The 20,260-nt window shown below is 48.7% G+C and overlaps 1 protein-coding gene across 1 annotated transcript; it reads right to left on the bottom strand.

The window, feature by feature from the left end:
- Positions 1-242: 242 nt before the first annotated feature.
- LOC128773797 (uncharacterized) lies at positions 243-8,223 on the bottom strand. The gene is made up of 5 exons (XM_053891389.1): positions 7,653-8,223; positions 6,703-6,800; positions 1,715-1,957; positions 538-641; positions 243-297 (listed from the first exon to the last, which is right to left on the bottom strand). The coding sequence occupies exons 1-5, from the start codon at positions 8,221-8,223 to the stop codon at positions 243-245; spliced, it is 1,071 nt and encodes a 356-aa protein (XP_053747364.1).
- Positions 8,224-20,260: the final 12,037 nt, after the last annotated feature.

The following is a 20,260-nucleotide window of genomic DNA, read 5'->3' as shown; positions in this document are numbered from 1 at the left end:
GAAAGGCAGGGACTTGGTGGGGGGTGGATCCTGCAGTCAGACTGCCTGGATGGGATTCCTGGCTTCCACTCCCACTTACTAGCTGTGTGGCCTTGGACAAGACCCTAACCCTCTCTGGCCTCAGTTTCCTCTGTTCAGTAGGGATAATATAGTTCTCACTTCAAAGGGGGGCTGGGATGATTAAGGAAGTGTAGATAAATCACTCATGGGGGGCTGGACAGATAGTAAGTGCTCAATGACGGTTAGCTATTGCCGTCACCGCCATCAACATCATCATCATCATCCCACACGGGACATCTAGGGAACAGCATCCCACCCCATAAGGCTGTTAGTTCCAAACAGAATGGACTCCATCTCACACTGAATCCCCAGTACATGTCCTAGCACATAGTAGGTGCTCAACTAACCCTTGTTAATTACATGAGATGAAACAGATCTGAGCTCAGAATTTGCTCCAGCACTTAGCTAGGTGAATAAAAAGGCTAGACTCACCTGTTCTTATGCCCTGTTTCCAGTTGGTGCAGGTGGTGGCCTCACCGTAGCCAGGTGAGGGACCTTAGGTAAGTCACCTCCCCTGCCTGAGCTTTGGTCTCCTCATCTCTAGCGTATGAAGGATGTGGTGGCTTTCCTGCACTGTCCATCTGGCATTTGAAGAGTCAAGTGGGACAGTGATGTGGAGCTCTTAGCTCAGGGCCTGGCATGCTGTGATTGCTCAGTAAGTGGAGGGTTTGATCATTCATTCAATCAGTGGACTCCACTGGGTATTGCTATGTGCCAGGCACTGTACTACAAACTGAGGACAGGTCAGTGACCAAAGCCCTGCCCGCAGGGCAGGCTTTTTCCAGTGAGCGGTGAGAAACATGAAACATAGAAAACCAATAATACAGAAGGTCAGGAGGTAAAGCCACCTACTTAAAAAAGAGTGGCAGCCTGGGTGGCTCGTTCCATTAAGCGTCTTGATTTTGTCTCAGGTCATGATCTCAGGAAACTGATCCTTCCATTCGGCTCCACGCTGGGTGTGGAGCCAGCTTGGGATTCTCTCTCTTTCTCTCCCTCTGCCCCTCCCCTTTTCACATGTGCAATTACTCTCTAACAAAACAAAACAAAGCAGCAAGGTGATAAAGGAAGTGAGTTACACTTTTCAGCAAGGGAGGTCAAGTGAACCTCAGGAGAGATGCCATTCAAACAAAGACTTGAAGAAGTTGAGGGGGTGATATTCCCCAGTATCTTTAGGAAAGGCCTTTCAGGCAGTGTGAACAGCACATGCAAAGGCCCTGAGGCAGGCACATGTCTGTTTAAGAAACAGCAAGAAAGTCAGCGTGTCTGGAGCAGTGAGTGGGAGGGGAAAGTGAGGTCAACAAGTTAACATGAATCTGGATCGTGCACAACACTGTGGGATGTCGTAAAGACTTTGCTTTTGAAGGGATGGCAGCTTTGTGTTCATGTGTGTGTGTGTGTGGGGGGTATCCTGAGTAGAGGAGTGACAAGATCAGGCTTCTATTTTGAAAAGGTCACTCTGACTGTTGTGTGAAGAATTCACTCGAGGGGGATCAAGGGCAGAAGCAGGAGACCAGTTAGAAGGTCACTGCAGTGACCCTGGTGGGGGGACATGGAGGCTGGGTGATGCCTCGGCATGTCTGTCCCAGGCTTCATCAGTTCAACCCCGCCTCTTCAGGGGGAAAGGAGGGAGGACGCTTTGCTCTGGCTGAGGCACCCAATAGGTAGAGCTCAGATAGGCTGGCGAATCCTTGTCCAGTTTGAGGATGGGTGACACGGTCTCCTGAAGGTCTGCACACTTCTGGGACACAGGTGATCTCTTCCACCAGGTTCCAGGTCTGCCTGTGTCACACTGGCTCTCCTCCCAGCCCTCCACATGCTCCTCCACTCTCAGCCTGTGTTGGCACCTGGGCTTCCTTGCACCAGCGCTTGGCCCACAGCTGCCCTCAGGGGCCAGCAGCTGGCCTGGAGGAGAGTGTGTCTGGGGACTGATCCCTCTTTGGGGGGTTTGTTGTGGGATTTGGACCACTTCTGCTGGGAGGGCCACACTCCCCCCGCAGGCTCTAAGGAAGGATCCTTCCTTGCCTCTTCTGAGCTTCTGGTGGTCGCTGGAAATCCGTGGTGTTCTCTGGCTTGTAGACACATGGCCCCAGTTACTGCCTCTGTCTTCACATGGCTGTCTGTATTGTGTGTGTGCCCGTGTGTGCACCTCTGAATGCCTCCAAACCTCTCTCTTTTTATAAGGTCCTTGGATTTAGGGTCCACCTTAACATTGTATGACTTCCTAACTTGATGGCATCTGCCAAGGCCCTATTGCCAAATAAGGTCACATTCACAGGTACCAGGGGTTATAACTTGTACATATCTTTTAGGGGGACACAGTCCAATTCAGGCCACCATCAGCTCTGAGTTCCCCTCGCTGGTCTCCCCACCTCAGCCTCTGCCTGTCCCGTCCAGCCTTTTCCCCAAGACCAGAGGTCTGTCTAAACCATCTGGGAAAGCCATTACCTTGCTTGACAGCCATCCATGGCTCCCCCGTGCCCTCCCCATATGGTCCTCCCTCCTTACCATGTAACTTAAGACCTCGCTGCTCTGGTCCTTATAGATGTCCCTCTTCTCCCCGTTTGATCTCTCTGTCTTAGCTCAGTGGTTCTCACCCCTGACAACTGGAGACTTCCAAAGCATAACCATGTCTGGGCTCCTAGACTCATTATTCCGGGGCCCTGGAGATAGACGCTGGCTGTCGTGAGTTGCAGAGGCTTCTGAGTGACTGCAATGCATAGTGGGGGCTGAGAACCAATGCTGTACCAGTGGTTGTCACACTGAGAGGCTTGGAGTCCCGGGGGCTCGTTATACCACCTCTTCCCACCCCCCAAGTCTGTTCAGCAGGTCTGAGGAGAGCCAGGGAATATCTTTTCTCTAGTAAGGTCCCAGGTGATGCTGTTACAGCAAACCATTTACCAGTTTCTCAGACTTGGGACTATTGGTATTTGGGCTGGCTAATTCTTTGTAGTGGGGTTTGTCTTGTGCATTGTGGGAAGTTTGACAGCATCCTTGGCTTCTACCCATTAGATGCCAGTAGAATTCCTCCCATACACTTGTGATAACTGGAAATGTCTTCAGACATGGCTAAGCTGCCCACCCCCCCACCACCTCCATTGAGAAGCAGCGGGCTATAGGTAATCTTGTAAGTGCCTCAGGGCCCTTGCACGTCCTGCTCCTTCTGCAGAACACTCTTTTCCTAAGTCCTTCTGTGGCTCCCTCTTGCTGGCCTGTCAGCTCTCAGCTTGGCCAGAGAGGCATTCCCTGACTACACCTGGCCCCGCCTGGCTTTTGTGTCTCTTTGATCCTCCCCCAGCCTCTGTGATGGCAAAACCCCAAAGGGATGCCTCAGAGCTGAGCAAAGTAGCTGAATGTGGAATGGGTGCGTGAAGGCAAGTTCACCGTGGTCAGGCTAGAATGGAAAGGCTTCTGGAGGGAGGGCAGTGGAATTGCCAAGAATGGGTAAGAACTGGATAAACCAAGAGGAGTCGGGAAGATGCTGTCCTTGGGGAACCTTGGTGTGTGAGCACGGAAGTTGGAAAAGCAAGGGTTTTTCCTCATCCGCAAAATGGGGCCAATACTTACAGTTGCCTTATAGAGTTTCTGGGAAGAGCTAACAGAGTACTCGGTGCACGTTATGTGGTATATAAAGGTGCCCAGCAAGGGTTGAGGAGATGATGACTGTGTTGGTGTGCAGAGCCAGTGCAGCGGAGGAGGGGCTGGCAGAGAGAACCACAGATGGGGTGGGCTTTGAGGCCATGCACGGAGAGTGTGCATAGGAGTGGGGGCAGGGGGCGTGGAATGGGGCATCCTGGGAAGACAGTTAGAGTCAGGGAGTGAAGGGAGCTGTAGCAGGCAAGGCTCTGGCAGGGATCTTTCCACTGGCTGATTTGAGGAGGACGAGTAAATGGACTGTTTACTTACAAGAGGAGGGACCAGCACCCAGGGGCTAGTAAGAATGGGGGGCTTTTACCACCTCCAGGACTGAAGTGAGAGGTTTCTAGAACCACAAGGTAGAGAGGCTGGGTGAGGACCAGCTGGGAGAAGCTGGGCCAGTTAGCTCAACGTGACTTTCCTGGAAGGTGTTGCATCCACACGACTCCTGAAACAGAATGCTACGGGCACCAGTGACAGTCACAACAAAGTTTATTACAATGAGAGGCAAGGCCGACTGATCGGGACCAACACTCTTGATAAGAGTGTGGCCTTGAACAGCCGGGGTACAGAGTTTTTAAAGCCTATCACATCGTTTTATCATTATCTGGGAACAGAACAGAGAAACAGTTCCCAGATGAGTTAGAAACAGTTGCCAGATGAGTCAGAAACAGTTATCGAATGAGGTGATTATTTTAGACTTTCTGCCGCTAAGTTGCAACGAGTGGATCTCCGTGACCTTGTCTCTGATGCTCTTTTTTGAGGTTTTGTTTCCTTCATTGGTAAAGCCTGATTCACAAGAGTATGAAGTATGATTTACAAGAGTAAAAGCAAGGTTGTTATCTTTTGACCTTCAGTGTCAGAACAAAGTTGTTATCTTTCAAGCTAAGTATTAGCCCTACACTGCAATTTAACCCTTACATTTCCCCCTTTTCTTGTCAGTGAATCAATCCCTTGATTCATCATTAGGAACTAAGGGGATATAATTGGACCTAATCATCATAATTTTTATTTCACTAACTCGCTTCTTGACATATTGTACTAACCAATTGATAATGCATGGGCCAATAGTTAACCTGAGAAGTAAAAATAGCAGTGGCCCAGCTATGGCCGTAAGCAGTGATGTGAGCCAGGGGGACCAAGAGAATAAACTCTGATACCAATTATTGCTGGCCTCCCTGGCACGTTCCCTGGCCCTAAGATTATCCCTGACCAAACTGAGAGTGTCTCGGATTACTCCAGAATTTTTCGCATAAAAACAGCACGTTTCTCTGAGAGCCACGCAGAGGCCCCCTTCCTTCATGAAGAGTAAATCAAGCCCTCTTCTGTTTTGTAATACAACCTCAGCTAAAGAGTCTACTTGGTGTTCTAGCTGAGAAATTGAAGTTTCCGAGTAGCCTAGGTCTCGGTCCACTTGCTTGCTTACAGTTTTGAAAGTTTGGTCCCCCACAATGAGTCCAGCAGTTCCAATAGCTGTGGATCCCGCAATTCCCAGTCCCACTAGGAGGGAATGAGGACTGGTGCTTCCCTTTTTACCCTGGAATGTCCCTCAAATAGACGTAAGTGTTATCTCCCTGCTTCTCCGCTATATAGGTATATTTGTGGGAGAATATGAACTAGGATACAAATCTCTTGGGTGCCGACCCCAAAGTATGCGGCTGCAATGCAGGGGGTAATTCCTGATGAGCAAGCAAACCAGGCTCCAGGAAGGGCTCGGCATGCTATATTTTGGGCGCTATCAGTATCTGAACTACTTGGAATATACACTTCTGCACAAGAGTTTTTGTAAGGGGAGTTCTGCCAATTATATTCTTGGGACACTATACACCAACCCTGCCCTTGGAGGTCTCCTAGGGTTAAAATTGGTCGTGAACCCCAAGGGCACAATGTCGTGCTTGGATTTAGCAATTTCACAACATGCTTTTCTATGTCTTGTCCAATGCTAGCATTTGTATCCACTCCCACATAATATGGGGGTTTAGGGTTTAAACACAGCCAACAATCTTGTACAATCTCGGTGTGAGATGAATTTAGCCAAGCATACATAGAATCTACTACATCTAGCCAATGCATCTCAGGGGAGAACAGGTTCTGGATATGACCTGTAGTTGGTAATTCCAACTTTGTGGGGGCACCCGATTGCGGGGTAGGTTGGGAAGGGACAGTCGGAAAGAGTGGGGGGTGTAAAATCATATCCTTGTTTGGCCCTACCGGATTGAGTGGAGTTTTTCTTTTAACCCGTTATATAGTAAAGGAAATGCCCTTGTCAACTCCTGAAGCATGCATCCTGAGACCCCAAGTGTGTCCAGTGTCCCAGGAAGAGGAAAAGGTACTGGAACTAGAAACCTTTTTTAAACATTTTTGTTGGCTTACATTTTCCTTGAGTCTTACATTTGGGATCTGGAGTTCTAAGGAGGGTAATTAAGGGATCATGGCCCTGTCCTGCCAGCCAGGGAGCCAGTGTTTCACAACCCCATTTTGCACAATGGTATTGGCCTTTTCCTTCACATTCGACCTTTCTATTTGCAGGGCAACTGTGTAACCCTGGTATGTTAGCCAATTTTTGTTCTTGATCCCTGTGTCCACATCCATAGGTAACCATATACGGGTTTTTGGGGACTGGAGGAGCGAAGCCCGTTGAGTGTTTATAATTAGTAACTAAAGTCCCCCATGAGTCCCCCACCAAGTCGCATAAATCAAACAAAAAACAAGGCACAGTGGAAGAGGTATTAGATGCTATCACCTTTCCCGTGACAGTGTCCCTGAGTTCCCATTGGTATGGCCAAAAAGATAGGGGATGCAATTCCATACAGTCCCCCACACTTATCACCATACAAACCCAGAAAATTATTATTCCTGCATCAGTCTTAGCTTTAAAGGATCTTCTGGATGCCTTTGAACCTTCCATTGCTGTTTGTTATCTGGTTCTGTATCAGTCTGGGTTGTTCCTGCCTTCACGCAGTTTTTCTTAACCTGAGAGTGATGAATCCAGGTTCGGACACCATCTACCTTCGCAGCCGTGGGTGTAGTCAGAATCACGGTGTGTGGTTCTTTCCAGCGCGGCTCCAGGGTTTTAGGCTCATGCCTTTTGACCCAGACTAAGTCTCCTGGTTGAAAGGGGTAGGGAAGAACAGGAGGATGAGCGAAGGCTTCTCTCAAGGCCCTGGTTATTTCCTTCTGTACATGTTGCAGGGCCATGAGCGAAGCTAACAAATGGTGCTGTTCCAACTGTTCCATTACATCGTCTCCTAGCCTTGGCAGGATAGGTGGAGGTCTGCCAAATAAAATTTCATAAGGGGAAAATCCCTTGACAAATGGAGTACAACGCGCACGCAAAAGGGCAAAAGGCAGGACATCAACCCAATTTTCGCCTGTCTCAAGGGACAATTTGGTTAAGGTCTCTTTTAGGGTCCGATTCATCCTTTCTACTTGACCCAACCTCCGGGGTCTATATGCACAATGTAATTTCCAATCTATTCCCAATGCCCGGGCTAGACCCTGGGACACCTGCGCCGTGAAGGCTGGGCCATTGTCTGATCCTATGCTCAGAGGCAGCCTGAATCTAGGGATTATTTCTTTTACTGATTTCTTAACTGTCGCCTGAACCATTTCTGATTCAGTGGGGAACGCCTCGACCCACCCAGAGATGGTGTCTACAAAAACAAGCAAGTATTTATATCTGTATTTCCCTGGTTTAATCTCAGTAAAATCTACTTCCCAAAAGCGGCCTGGCTCAATTCTTCTATCTCTTTTAGCTTCTGAAACCTTCCTATTTGCACCCTGATTTACTTGGGCGCAGCTTACACATCTTTCAACCACCTCTTCAATCTCTTTTCCCAGCCCTTGCGCCCTGAACTTCTTCCGCACTAATTCCGCCATCTTCGTTTTTCTCAGATGAGTCCCTTGGTGGAGCTGACCCAGCATGCGCCGCCCGAGTGCCGTGGGTAAGAGGATCTTACCTTCAGGATCCTGAAACCACTTTTGTCCCGGCATCTTACTTCCCCCTTTTCTGGAAATCCACTCCAAATCTTTAGGAGTGTAACTGGGCTCCAGTGGAAGCAGGGGCTCTGTCAAGATCGGTAGCTCCAAGGCACTTTCACTTTTAGTTAGGGCAGCTTCTCGGGCTGCTGCATCAGCCAGGCGGTTTCCAACTGCCTCTAGGGAGATGCCTTTTTGATGTCCTGGGCAGTGAATGATTGCCAGCCTTGCAGGTTCCCAGATGGCTGCTAGAAGATCTAGAATTTCAGCTTTATTTTTGATGGCCTTGCCTTCTGCTGTGAGGAGACCACGCTCTTGATAAATGGATCTGTGTACATGCGCGGTTGCAAAAGCATAGCGGCTGTCTGTATAAATGTTAACTGACTTGTTTCTTCCAAGTTTTAGGGCTTTTGTTAGTGCGATGAGCTCTGCACATTGGGCTGAAGTTCCTGGGGGAAGGGTCTGTTGCCATAAAACTTCACGGTCTGTTGTCACCGCAGCACCGGCATACCTTTGCCCTTGAAACACAAAACTACTGCCGTCTGAAAACATGCTGATATCAGGGTCATGTAAAGAAATGTTTGTAAGATCAGAGTGGAGGGACGAGATCATTGCCAAGGTTTCTGGGCAAGAGTGTAGAGGTGATTCTTTCCTTCAGGCAGCAAATTGGCTGGGTTTAAGGTTGTGGGAGCACAAAAACGTATTCGGGACTGGTCGAGTAGCAATGGTTGATATTGGGTAATCCGAGCATTTGACAGCCATCACTCTGGGGGAGCCTGCAGTAAAGTTTCCACTTCATGGGGCCCCGTGACAGACAATGCTTGCCCTAAGGTTAGTTTGTCTGCGTCTTTAACTAGAAGCGCAGTGGCGGCAATTTGTCGAATGTATGGGGGCCACCCAGAAGCAACTGGATCCAGCCATTTTGATAAATAAGCCACTGGTTGGCGCCAAGGTCCTAGGCGCTGTGTCAGAACTCCCTTGGCTATCCCCCCCTTTTTCAGCTACAAACAAATGGAATGGCTTGGTGAGATCTGGCAGGGCCAAGGCTGGTGGGGTCATGAGAGCATCTCGTAAGGCTTAGAAGGCTTTAGTTTGAGTCTCTCCCCACATGAAGGATTCTGGAGACCCTTTGAGGGTGGCATACAAAGGGGCTGCCAGTTCAGCAAAGCCAGGTATCCATAGTCTGCAGTAGCCTGCCACCCCAAGGAACTCGCGGACTTGTTTGCGAGTTTTAGGCTGAGGAATATCGAGTATAGCCCGAATTCTTTGTTCACCAAGGTAGCGCTTACCTTTTTTAAGGTTGTAACCTAGATAGGTCACTGCAGTACGACAGACCTGTGCTTTTCTGGCTGACACTCGGTACCCCAGTTTTTGTAGAAGACTCAAGAGTCCTTTGGTGGCATTCAGGCATTCTAAATGAGAAGGGGCCGCCAACAAGATATCATCAACATATTGCAATAGAGTTACCTGTGGGTTGGAGATCCGAAATGGCTCCAAATCTTGGTGCAGGGCTTCATTAAAAAGAGTAGGAGAATTTTTAAATCCTTGGGGGAGTCGCGTCCAGGTGAGCTGTCTGGCTTTTCCCTCTTCAGGATCAGTACATTCAAATGCAAATAGTGGCTGGCTTTGTGGGGCCAGCGGGATGGCAAAGAAGGCATCTTTTAAGTCCAGAACTGTATAATACACTTGAGAAGGGGGAAGCAGACTAAGGAGAGTATAAGGGTTGGGTACAGTGGGATGAATGTCCATTACTCTGGCGTTTACTGCTCATAGGTCTTGAACTGGCCAGAAATCAGATGAACTAGGCTTCCAGACAGGAAGAAGCGGAGTATTCCATGGCAACTTGCATGGGATCAAAATGCCAGAGTTGCGCAAACACTTGATGTGAATAACGATTCCCTGCCTAGCCTCCCGGGACATGGGATATTGTTTCAGTCTTACCGGAAGTGCGGATGCCTTAAGTTCCACTATTATTGGGAGCCTGATGAATTGCCAGCCCAGGTGGATAGGTTTCAGCCCATACCTGGGGAAAATCTGCCTGGAGGCTTTTAAGGAGGGGATCGACTGCATGGACATTTTCATTAGGCACTGGAGTGAGCAGGTCCTCTTCCCCAAGTGGCACAGTCACCATTACTGTTGTTGGGCCATCCTGGCCAACTTTAATATGCATACCCCCTTCAGTGAATTTCAAAGAAGCTGTTAGTTTATGCAGTAGGTTTCTACCTAGTAATCCAGGGTAGGGGCATTCAGGCATGATTAGGAAAAATGTGTAACAGTTTTACGGCCTAAATCTACTTGTCATTCAGTGGTCCATTTACAAGTTTGGGACCCAGTTGCTCCTTGCACCAGGGTTGTCCCTTGCCTGGTGGGGCCAGGATCTTGTTGTAAAACTGAAAATATTGCCCCAGTGTCCACCAAGAAGGTCTTAGGTTGGCCCCCTATATTAACAGTAACCAACGGCTCAGGAGGGGCCATTGAGCTGTGGCCCCATCAGTCGAAATCGTCTCCCATCACAGATACCTGGGGTGGCCGAGTTTTGCGTTGGGCTAAGTTGGGTCAATCCTTTTTCCAGTGTCCCTCTTGTTTGCAATATGCACACTGATTTTTTTCCTAGTGACATTTTAACCCTTTGTTTATCTTTTTTCTTTTGTTCAGACCAGAATTCTTTGGGTGTTCTGGGTCCTCTTCCCTCATGGGCATCCAGGACGGTTGCCACCACCCTGCTTAATTTTTTTGTTTGTCTTTCTTCCTGAGAATCCCTATTGTTGAAAACCTTTTGGGCTATTTCAACTAACTCAGATAAATTTTTTCCTTCAAACCCATCTAATTTTTGTAAGTTTTTCCAAATGTCTGGGGCTGCCTGTGAGACAAAAGCCAGATTTAATGCCCTTCTATTTTCAGGTGCCTCAGGGTCAATAGGGGTAAAGGTGCGGTACACTCCATGAGCCTTTCTAAGAAGGCTGAGGGGCTTTCCTCAGCTCCCTGAATTACTTCTGTTACCTTAGACATGTTTGTGGTCTGGCGGGTGGCTACTCAGAGACCTCCCAGTAGAGTCTGGCGAAACAGGGTTAATGATCGCCTACCGTGAGGAGTGTTTGGGTCCCAATTCTCAGGATGCGAGGAAGGAAAAACTTCCTCCAGCACAGCAGAATCCTTGGTGGGTTGCCCGTTTGGCCCCATCACTAATTTCTGGGCCTCACGACGGATCTTATCCCGCTCCTCAGTGGTGGAGAGAACCTGCAAGAGCTGCTGGCAGTCATCCCATGTTGGCTGATGGGTCACAAATATGGTTTCAAGAAGAGAAATTAAGGTTTGGGGTTTCTCTGAGAATGAGGGGTTTTGAAGCTTCCAATTATAAAGGTCCCTAGTGGAGAAGGGTACATAAGTCATAAAGGGTCGGACTTCACCCTGCAGGGGTGGCTCTGGACGAAGGGGTAAGGCAGAGGGAGGGGGATGAAAGGGAGTCCCTGACCGGGTATGAGATGGGCTCAGGGGAGTGTCCTGACTCGGGCTTGCCTCCTGATCTGAAGCATCCTGACTTGTATTTTTTGAGCAAGAACTATAGGGCGGCAGGCGGTAAGTTTCTTCTTCTTCCTCTGATGCAGATGATAGAGGGGCCAGCCGCTTAGTCCCATCAAGATTCTTATTTTGAGCTCCAGATGGGCTGCCTTTGAGTGGTAAAGCCTGTACTTTAGGGAGACAAGGGGAAAGGGGAAGGAGAAGTTTTAACCAATCTGGAGGGTTTTCAAAGAGGGTCCTCCATGCCCCAATATATGGGATTTGGTCTTCGTGCCTAGAAAAGACAATATCATGAACCTTATATATCAATGTAAGGTCAAAGGTCCCCTGTGGAGGCCATTCCACCTGAAAGCTGGTCCATTCCACCTCGCAGAGAGTTCGAAGGACTGGCTTCTTAACATGGAGGCCGAAAACTGAGGCAGCTCTCCTATAGTCCTGGAAATGGGTTAGTATGAGACTCAGAGGGGTGGGGGTATTCTGATTTTGACCCATGACAAAGATAGGCAGAATTGACAAGGATGCACAGACAGTCAACAGGAAGAAGACAATTAAGACACGAAGAAAACACAAGTTTGAGATCTCTAGGCCAGTAGGCCATGGCAGCCACCTGAAAATAGGATCCTTCTTAACAAACACCAAAGCAAATGGGGTCCACCAGCATCCCGGTAGGATCCCTGACTCTGGGTCTATAGCCGCGTCCAGCAGACCCTCCTGAGTCATCCAAATGGCACGCCCCCAAAATTCCTTACCTCTCCCAATCCCGAGCTTCTTCCCAGGGGTCAGCAGAGCAATCTTCAGAAAGGGCCCTGTTTCAGACCTTTAACTTTCCCGCGGAACAATCCAAGGAAAGGGCCCTGTTTCAGACCTTTAACTTTCCCGCGGAACAATCCAAGGAAAGGGCCCTGTTTCAGACCTTTAACTTTCCCGCGGAACAATCCAAGGAAAGGGCCCTGTTTCAGACCTTTAACTTTCCCGGCCAATGCACCAAATGTTGCATCCACATGACTCCTGAAACAGAATGCTACGGGCACCAGTGACAGTCACAACAAGGTTTATTACAATGAGAGGCAAGGCCGACCGATTGGGACCAACACTCTTGATAAGAGTGTGGCCTCGAACAGCCGGGGTACAGAGTTCTTAAAGCCTATCACATTGTTTTATTGTTATCTGGGAACAGAACAGAGAAACCGTTCCCAGATAAGTTAGAAACAGTTGTCAGGTGAGTCAGAAACAGTTATTGAATGAGGTGATTATTTTAGACTTTCTGCCGCTAAGTTGCAACGAGTGGTTCTCCTTGACCTGGTCTCTGATGCTCTTTTTTGAGGTTTTGTTTCCTTCATTGGTAAAGCCTGATTCACAAGAGTATGAAGTATGATTTACAAGAGTAAAAGCAAGGTTGTTATCTTTTGACCTTCAGTGTCAGAACAAAGTTGTTATCTTTCAAGCTAAGTATTAGCCCTACACTACAATTTAACCCTTACAAAGGGAGCGCCCCAACCTCGTATCTCCCCATCTTCTGCTGGGCCGTCCATTGGCTAGACCCAGGGGGCCCTTGCATATGGTCCACACGGGTGGATCCCCAGTGCAGAGAGCAAACTGGGCAGAGAAGGGCAGGGAGGGGGCCTGATGCAGCAATGGGAAAATGTCCAGCACACAGACTAGAAGGGGACATGGGAGGGGATGGCTTTGCTTCAGTGGTAAATGCCTGAGGCCAGCTGGATGGCACCTGGAGTGAAGTAGGTGCCTGTTTACACAGGTAAGCAGTCCTCCTCCAGTCGGCCTAGGAACTGGGGGTTGGAGATGGTGGGTCCTGCTCCCACCCGCATGTCTCTCCAGCTTCTGTTTCCAGGCATCGGGAGATGCCCTGTGACTAGGGACACTGAGGTGGGGCTGGCCTGGGTTTGGGTTCCAGCTCCGAGCCTTGTGTGATGCCGATCCTTTCTGCACACTGTGTCTTTTACTCTCACCGGTCACTTTTGGAGCTCCATTCCTATAGACTGAGTGTCTGTGTCTCCCCAAAACTCATATGTCAAAACCCAATCCCTAATGTGATGGTATTACCAGGTGGGGCCTTTGGATGGGAGGTTAATCCCTTCCTGAATGGGATTAACACCTTTATAAGACTCAGGAGACAGATCGCTTCCTCTTTCTGCTCTCTGTCATGGAGAATTCGAGAAGTCTACAACCCAGAAGAGGGCTCTCCCCAAACTTCTCCCATCCCCATGCTGGCGCCCTGATCTTGGACTTCAAGCCAGTGCACCTATATGATGTCCACTTTATGCTATTTTATAACTCATTGTTTTGGTTGATAATTTGATAAATTCTTGTTTTCCTTCTGGCTCACGATATAGCGAATTAGGGTTTTTTTCTGGACCCCAGGACGTATCTCAGCAACTCTTGGTGCCTGGGGCTGAAAACAAATCAGTGTAAAATAAAATCAAACCAAATCAAACCAATGCAGGGAAACTCTCTTACTAGGGAGGAAGCATCCCCCTGTGCTGAGATTTTACCAACAACTGTGGGCCTAAAGCCAGATCATGGCTCTGAATTTGAAGAGAAGCCACCTGATGTTCTGTGACAGGGAGAGAAAACATGACCTTTCTTGTGTTCTGCACACAGGCCAGCACCTTCTGGCAATCCTAAGCCCCCAACCCCTAGCCAGGCACACAAGGCCTCCTGGAGAGCATCTTCAGAGTTCATTACAGTTGGGGACCAGAGGCACTTACCCTGCAGGGAGTGGCCTGGGATCCCTTGTCCAACCTCCTCTTCCCACGGACCAGGGAGCCACTGAGACTGACCTTGGATATTTTATGCAGGAGAAGAAGCCTGCAAGGTGATAGAGGGAGGGCCTGACTTCCTGGTCTACAGTCCCCATTTTACAAATGAGAAAATTGAGGCTCATAGTGGTGGGGATATGCAGCCAACGTGACCGTAGACCTGGCTGCCTCAAAGCCAAGCATTTGCCTGTCATTGGCCGGAGCACCTGACTGGGAAGAGCTAGGGGCAAGACAAGGGGGTCCCGATGTGGCTTCCCACCTGGACATCATGGGTTTCTGGCCAGAGCATGGGTTGGGTTGGAGGTCTGGTCTGAACTGCAGGCCAGGGGAGGGTTTCTGCTATGACTGACTTCTTCGCACTGGTGACCCCAGTTGGATCGACAGTCCATGTTCCCGCCATCCTCATATTCTGGGAGTATGGGGGCTTTGCCCCTGCCCAGGCAAGACAGTTTTGGCACCAATAATGTTGTGAATGTGGCCTTCCTGGTGTGCTGTCTGAAGTTCCCTTTGTGCTGGAGGCTGAGCCCCGGTGTCCTCCCTGGAGCATGGGGACATGTGCCTGGCTCTGCCCATCCCCCTGCACAGCATCACTCTACCCTCCCACTTCCTGTCACCCCAAGCTGCTGCCTCCTTCTTCTGTCCTGGCCCCCACAATGGCACTTCATGCAGACAAGTTACCCGCCCCTTTTAAAAGTATTTACTTAATCTGGGGCACCTGAGTGGCTTAGTCGATTAAGCATCTGACTTAGGCTCAGGTCAGGATCTCACTCCTGGTGAGTTTGAGCCCTGCGTCAGTCTCTGTGCTGACAGCTCAGAGCCTGGAGTCTGCTTCAGATTCTCTCTCTCTCAAATAAACATTGAAAAAATTTAAAAACATTAAATTTTAATAAACATTAAAATAACTTTAAAAAAGTATTTACTTAATGAAGCACTTACTAACTTTCTCTCTGTCTCTTTCTTCTAATGTTTATTTATTTTTGAGAGAGAGAGAGAGGGAGAGAGACAGAGAGGAAGAGAGAGAGAGAGACAGAGCATGAGCCAGGGAGGGGCAGAGAGAGAGGGAGACAGGCTCTGAGCTCCCCAGGCTCTGAGCTGTCAGCACAGAGCCTGACATGACACTCAGACCCACATACTGGGAGATCATGACCTGAGCGGAAGTCAGACGCTCAACCAACTGAGCCACCCAGGCGCCCCTAGCTTTTTCTCTTTTTAAGAACAAGTCATGTGCATTATAGAAAGTGTGCAGAGGGGCACCTGGGTGGCTCAGAGTCCAGCTCCTGGTTTCCGCTCAGGTCATGATCTCACAGTCCGTGGTCTGAAGTCCCGCATCAGGCTCTGTACTGGTAGCACAGAGCGTGCTTGGCATTTTCTCTCTCTCCTGTCTCTTTGCCCCTCCCCTGCTCGCTCGCTGTGTCTCTCCCTGAAAATAAATAGATAAACTTAAAAAATTATAAAAAAAAAAAAGAAAGCACGTAGAAAAATTCCATTCCATTCTTTCATCAAATAATCATTGTGCACCTACTAAGTGTCAGTGCTAAGCCAGATGCTGTCCTATAGGGGGCTGTCCCTGCCTCAGTGACTTATAGGTTATGGAACTGGGGGAAGAAAGTTTTTAAAAATTCTTTTCTCTGCTTGCCAGAGAAAGTGACCATTAGAATTTTTTGTGAACGCTGTGTCACGTCCACACATTTTTACTGTTGTCACCCACAAAATGCCGAGAGGAACGGGGAGAAATTTTCCCAGGGTTCAGCTATTCGAGAACCTGCTATTGCTGCTCTGGAAAAGAACGATGCACGTGGGCAGGTGTGGTTGTGGGTGGGGACAGAGGGAAAGCGCCCCCAAGATATGGCCCCTCCTCTTCAGGGACACATCCCGGATCCGCTCCTTTGACGTGGGAATCGGTATCCTCTGTGGGGGCATTTCCGATGCAACGGAGGGCTTTGCGGCAGAGAATACAAATACCCCAAGGAGGCAGCTGCCTGGGTTACTAGCTGGGTCTCCAGGGGTCTAGTGTTTGAGTCCCAGAGCTAAGAAGCAAAGCCGGGAGTGTCAGAGTTGGGTTTAGCACCTCGACCAAGCTGCCCATTTTGTGGGTGGGGCCACTGAGACCCAGGGAGACTCAAAAGGTGCCTGAACCAGGTCTCCAGCCCCCAGCTTAGCACTCTTTCTCAGCGTGATTGGCTGGAGGCGTTTCTCTTCCGAAAATAGGAATGTGCCATCTTTACATCAGCATTTTGGAAACTCACAGCATACAGAAAAGCCCAAGACAGGCACATTCCAGGGAGAATAAATTGCTGGAAGGCATAAGCCATTGACGGAGACTGAACAGAGAGAGAACAATTTCGTTTCTTTTAAAGCCCTCTGGCTCAGGGGCTGTCTTCCTCCGGGGTTGGGAAGGCTCACAAGAGGAAGGGTGTCCCTCCAGGAAGGGCAGCTGCAGACTGTCCTTTCTGTACCCTCCACACAGAGGCAGTGAAGTTGAGCCACCACCCTGGGATCTGCAACTCGCTCCGGATCTGTTATCTGATACTTCGTGGCTGCGTGACCCCAGGCAAGTGGCTTCACCTCTCTGAGCCTCAGTTTCAGCCTCCATACAATGGGGTTGATAATGTCTCTCCAACAGGGTAGTGTGAGGGGTGCCAATAAAGTCTAATAAACGCCTCATGTGTGGGAAGGGCTCAGTTAAAATTAGGTATGATGTAGTCAACTACTAGGAGCCCGTATATCTTTATGTCTTATAAGAACACAGCACTGGGAAAAGGTGACCCGAGTTCTATGCTCAGTTCCTGTGTGACCTTGGACAAATTAGCCTACCTCTCTGGACTTTTATTTTCTGACCTGCAAAATGGGAATGATAGAATCTACCTGGAGTGACTGCCCACGTGGAATAATTAAGATAATTATGACACCTAAGGAGTGTAGCTAAGCACTATATGTGGGCATGTAGGTGTTACTCAGTGCTAGCTGTTGTTATATTGATGGTGGTGTTGTAATTACAACTGCCAGTTTTTTTTTTTAAAAATGTTTTATTCATTTATTTTTGAGAGCAAGAGAGTACAAGTGCATGTGAGTGGGGGAAGGGCAGAGGGACACAGAGAGAGAGAGAGGGAGAGGGAGAGAGAATCCCAAGCAGACTCCTCACTGTCAGTGCAGAGCCTGACATGAACCCTGAGATCGTGACCGGAGCAGAAATCAAGAGTCGGACGTTCAGCCAACAGAGCCACCCACGTGCCCCTATTACTACCCTTTGAGAGCAAGAAAGACTCCCCGCCTTCTAGCTGTTTACTTAGCCCATGTCTGGTCAGGGGGGGCTCATTAAGGGAACTACATTCATTGAGCACCTACTATGTGGCGGGTGCTGAGCTGGGGGATTGCACATGCTGTATTTCACGTAATCTTTGTAAAGCTGTTGAAGTTGGGAATCCTCCCTGACTCTGTGACCACAGAGGGAAAAAGTGAGGCCCCAAGAGGTGAAGAAACTTGTCCAAAGGCACAGGGGTAGAAAGAGATGAGCTGGCATTTGAACCCAGACCCGCCTGACTCCAAAATCTTAACTCTAACTGGCTGCACAGTGCAGATCTACAACATTTCTCTCATGACAGCAAGTTCTATTGGACAGCACCACTCTGGAGGCAGGAGAAGAAAGATGCGGGGGAATGCAAACAGAAGGTTAAGTGTGAAAAGTTCTATGAAATAAGAACAGCAAACACCATCCAACACAAGGATGAGAGCAGCTACCACAGTCACTTGTTGGTAAAGAACTTTATGATTTGCAAAATCCAGCCGTACCCCTTTTTGGTTTGAACACCTCACCGAGTGGGAATTTGAATCCTATTTTGCAGATCTGGAGACTGAGGCTCAGAGAGAGGTGAAGAGACTCACCCAGGGGAAGTCTTTGCCGCTGATCTTTGCAGGGTGCAGAAAGGAGGCATCAGAGGCCAAGACTCCTTGTCCCTGGATCAGGAAATGCCCACTGCCCAGACACGCCCCCACTCTTCCACATCCTGCCCTAAGTCTCTTTAAATTCCTTAGCTCCTGTGAATCTGAATCAGCCAGCCACCTTGCTTCTGGCCCCTCTTTGTTCAGTCCACCTCTCACACCAGCCACAGGAAAGCTTTCCCCAAGAGGCAAAAGTGACCCAGTCCTTTCCCTGCCTGGAACCTCCCATGGCTCCCTTTTCCTTTTAGGGAATAATCCAAACTGCATACCAGGGCCTGGTGAGTCCTCAAAATCCAGATCCTCCTGCACACCCAGCCTTACCGGCTGCTACCCCAGTCCTACCTGTGACCCCACATAGGGGTCTATGCTGTCACCTCCTATTTTATACTTCGGGGTCTCAGCAGATGCTTTCCTGACACCTTTTTGGGTCTTAACTGTGTAGTTGTAGTATTTTTTTCTACCACTCCCCTCAAATGTGGAGACCGTGCCTAGTTATGTATGTGTGTGTGATGGGGAGTGAGAGGTGGGGAGGGGAGGGATCTAAGATGACATTTGTCAAAGCATTTGTAAGCGATTATTTTGGGGAAGAGGGACCTTGGGGGGTTTTACTTTCAATATTCCATTTTATATATTTATTTATCTGTTTGTTTATTTATTTAAAAATATTTATTTTGAGAGAGAGAGTGACAGTGGGAGTGGAGGAGAGAGAGAGAGAGAGAGAGAGAGAGAGAGAGAGAGAGAGAGAGAGAGAGAATCCCAAGCAGGGTCTGTGCTGTCAGCGCAGAGCCTGTTGTGGGGCTTGGACTCATGGAGTGTGAGATCATGACCTGAGCTGAAACCCAGGGTCGGGTCAGATGCATAACCAGCTGAGCCACTCAGGCGCCCCACAATTTTATATTTTAAAATCATTATCATCATCATTGTTTTAGTCCGTTAACAGACATAACTTTTACAAAATACATACAACTATAAGAAAGTAACTTTCAGCTGTGAATGCCTTTCCAGACCCTCTTTTCCCAGAATTACGCACTCCTTCCTCCTGAGACGGAAGGGTATGGCCGGCCACTTGAATGATGTTAGAGTGGAGTTTTAGGAGTGGGCGGTCAGCTCAATCTGTCTCCATCTCCAGTGACCCGCACAGAGCCTGGCCAGGACAGGATGGGCCTTGTAAATGTCTGTTTAATGAACAGAGGAAGGAAACTCATTATGACACTATGTATCGTCCCAGTTAAATATCAGAAAGGATTATTATAGCAATGATGCTGCACTCTACCCTCAATTAGCCATGGCCACGAGGAGTGTCCGGACAGCTAATGCCACCAAAGAAGGGATCATCAAAAGGCAATTGGACCTTCTCTGGAGTGCCTTTCAGTTTGTTGGTTTGTTTGGATTTAGTCCTTTGAGATTTCCCATTTACCCCTACCCCCACCCCACTCTCCCAGCTCCCAATGTTTTGTTGTTGTTGTTGTTGTTGTGGTTGTGGTTGTTGTTGTTGTTTAGGGCAGGGGCACTGATTTACATCTTGATCATATTTGGCTTAAGTTCATAATTAAACCAGTTGGTTTCTTAGCAGAAGTGATGGCCCTGCAGCGAGCTGGTGTTCTCAGTGGTCCCAGGAAATTGTTAGAAATGCAAAATCTTGGGCTCCACTCCAGGCCTCTGAATCTGAAAGTTTGGGGCAGAGCTCAGAAATTGTTGTTAGAACAAGGCCTCGGGGTGATTCTGATGCAAGCCCAAGTTTGAGAATCATTGGCCTGGAGGTCAAGGCTATGGATTCTGGTTCTTCAGCCCAAATGCTGGTGATGCCACTTACTGGCTGTGTGTCCTCTGGCAAGTCCCCTTACCTTTCTGTGCCTCCAGGACCTTATCTGTAATAGAAGATAACAACAGTACCCATCTCATGGGTTGTGAGGATGGGCTGAGATGTGGTGCCTATATTTACTCGAAGCAGATGCTACCTGTTACCATATTTCATGTAGTAGAAGCCTCCTTAGGTCATCAGACTCCTCCAGATTTCAGACAGTAAATGTGGAGAGAAAATTTGTTTTAAAAGAAGTTTGTCAAACTTCAACATGCACACAAAACACCTGGGCTTTGGAATGCAGATACTCTAGGGCTAGGGCCAGAGATTCTTCATTTCTGGTGACCTCTCAGGTTGGAGAATGCTGCTGGTGCATTGACCACACTTTTAATATGGTTTGAATCCAGTATCTGGGGCTTATGCTAGGTTCACATAGTGAGCTGGCTGGCGATGGTCATGGGCTGGTGCTGGGTGCAAGTGATACAGCAGGGTATGGGGCATACTGGCCAATGGTCTCTGACCAAAATTACAGCAGTCTTTGGAATGGGAAGTG

This window comes from Panthera pardus, unplaced genomic scaffold, assembly GCF_024362965.1.
Source record: "Panthera pardus isolate Hobbes unplaced genomic scaffold, ASM2436296v1 HiC_scaffold_27, whole genome shotgun sequence".
Lineage (NCBI taxonomy): Eukaryota > Metazoa > Chordata > Mammalia > Carnivora > Felidae > Panthera > Panthera pardus.
The sequence above is the reverse complement of the archived record's forward strand: the minus strand, read 5'-3'. Positions and strand labels throughout refer to the sequence as shown.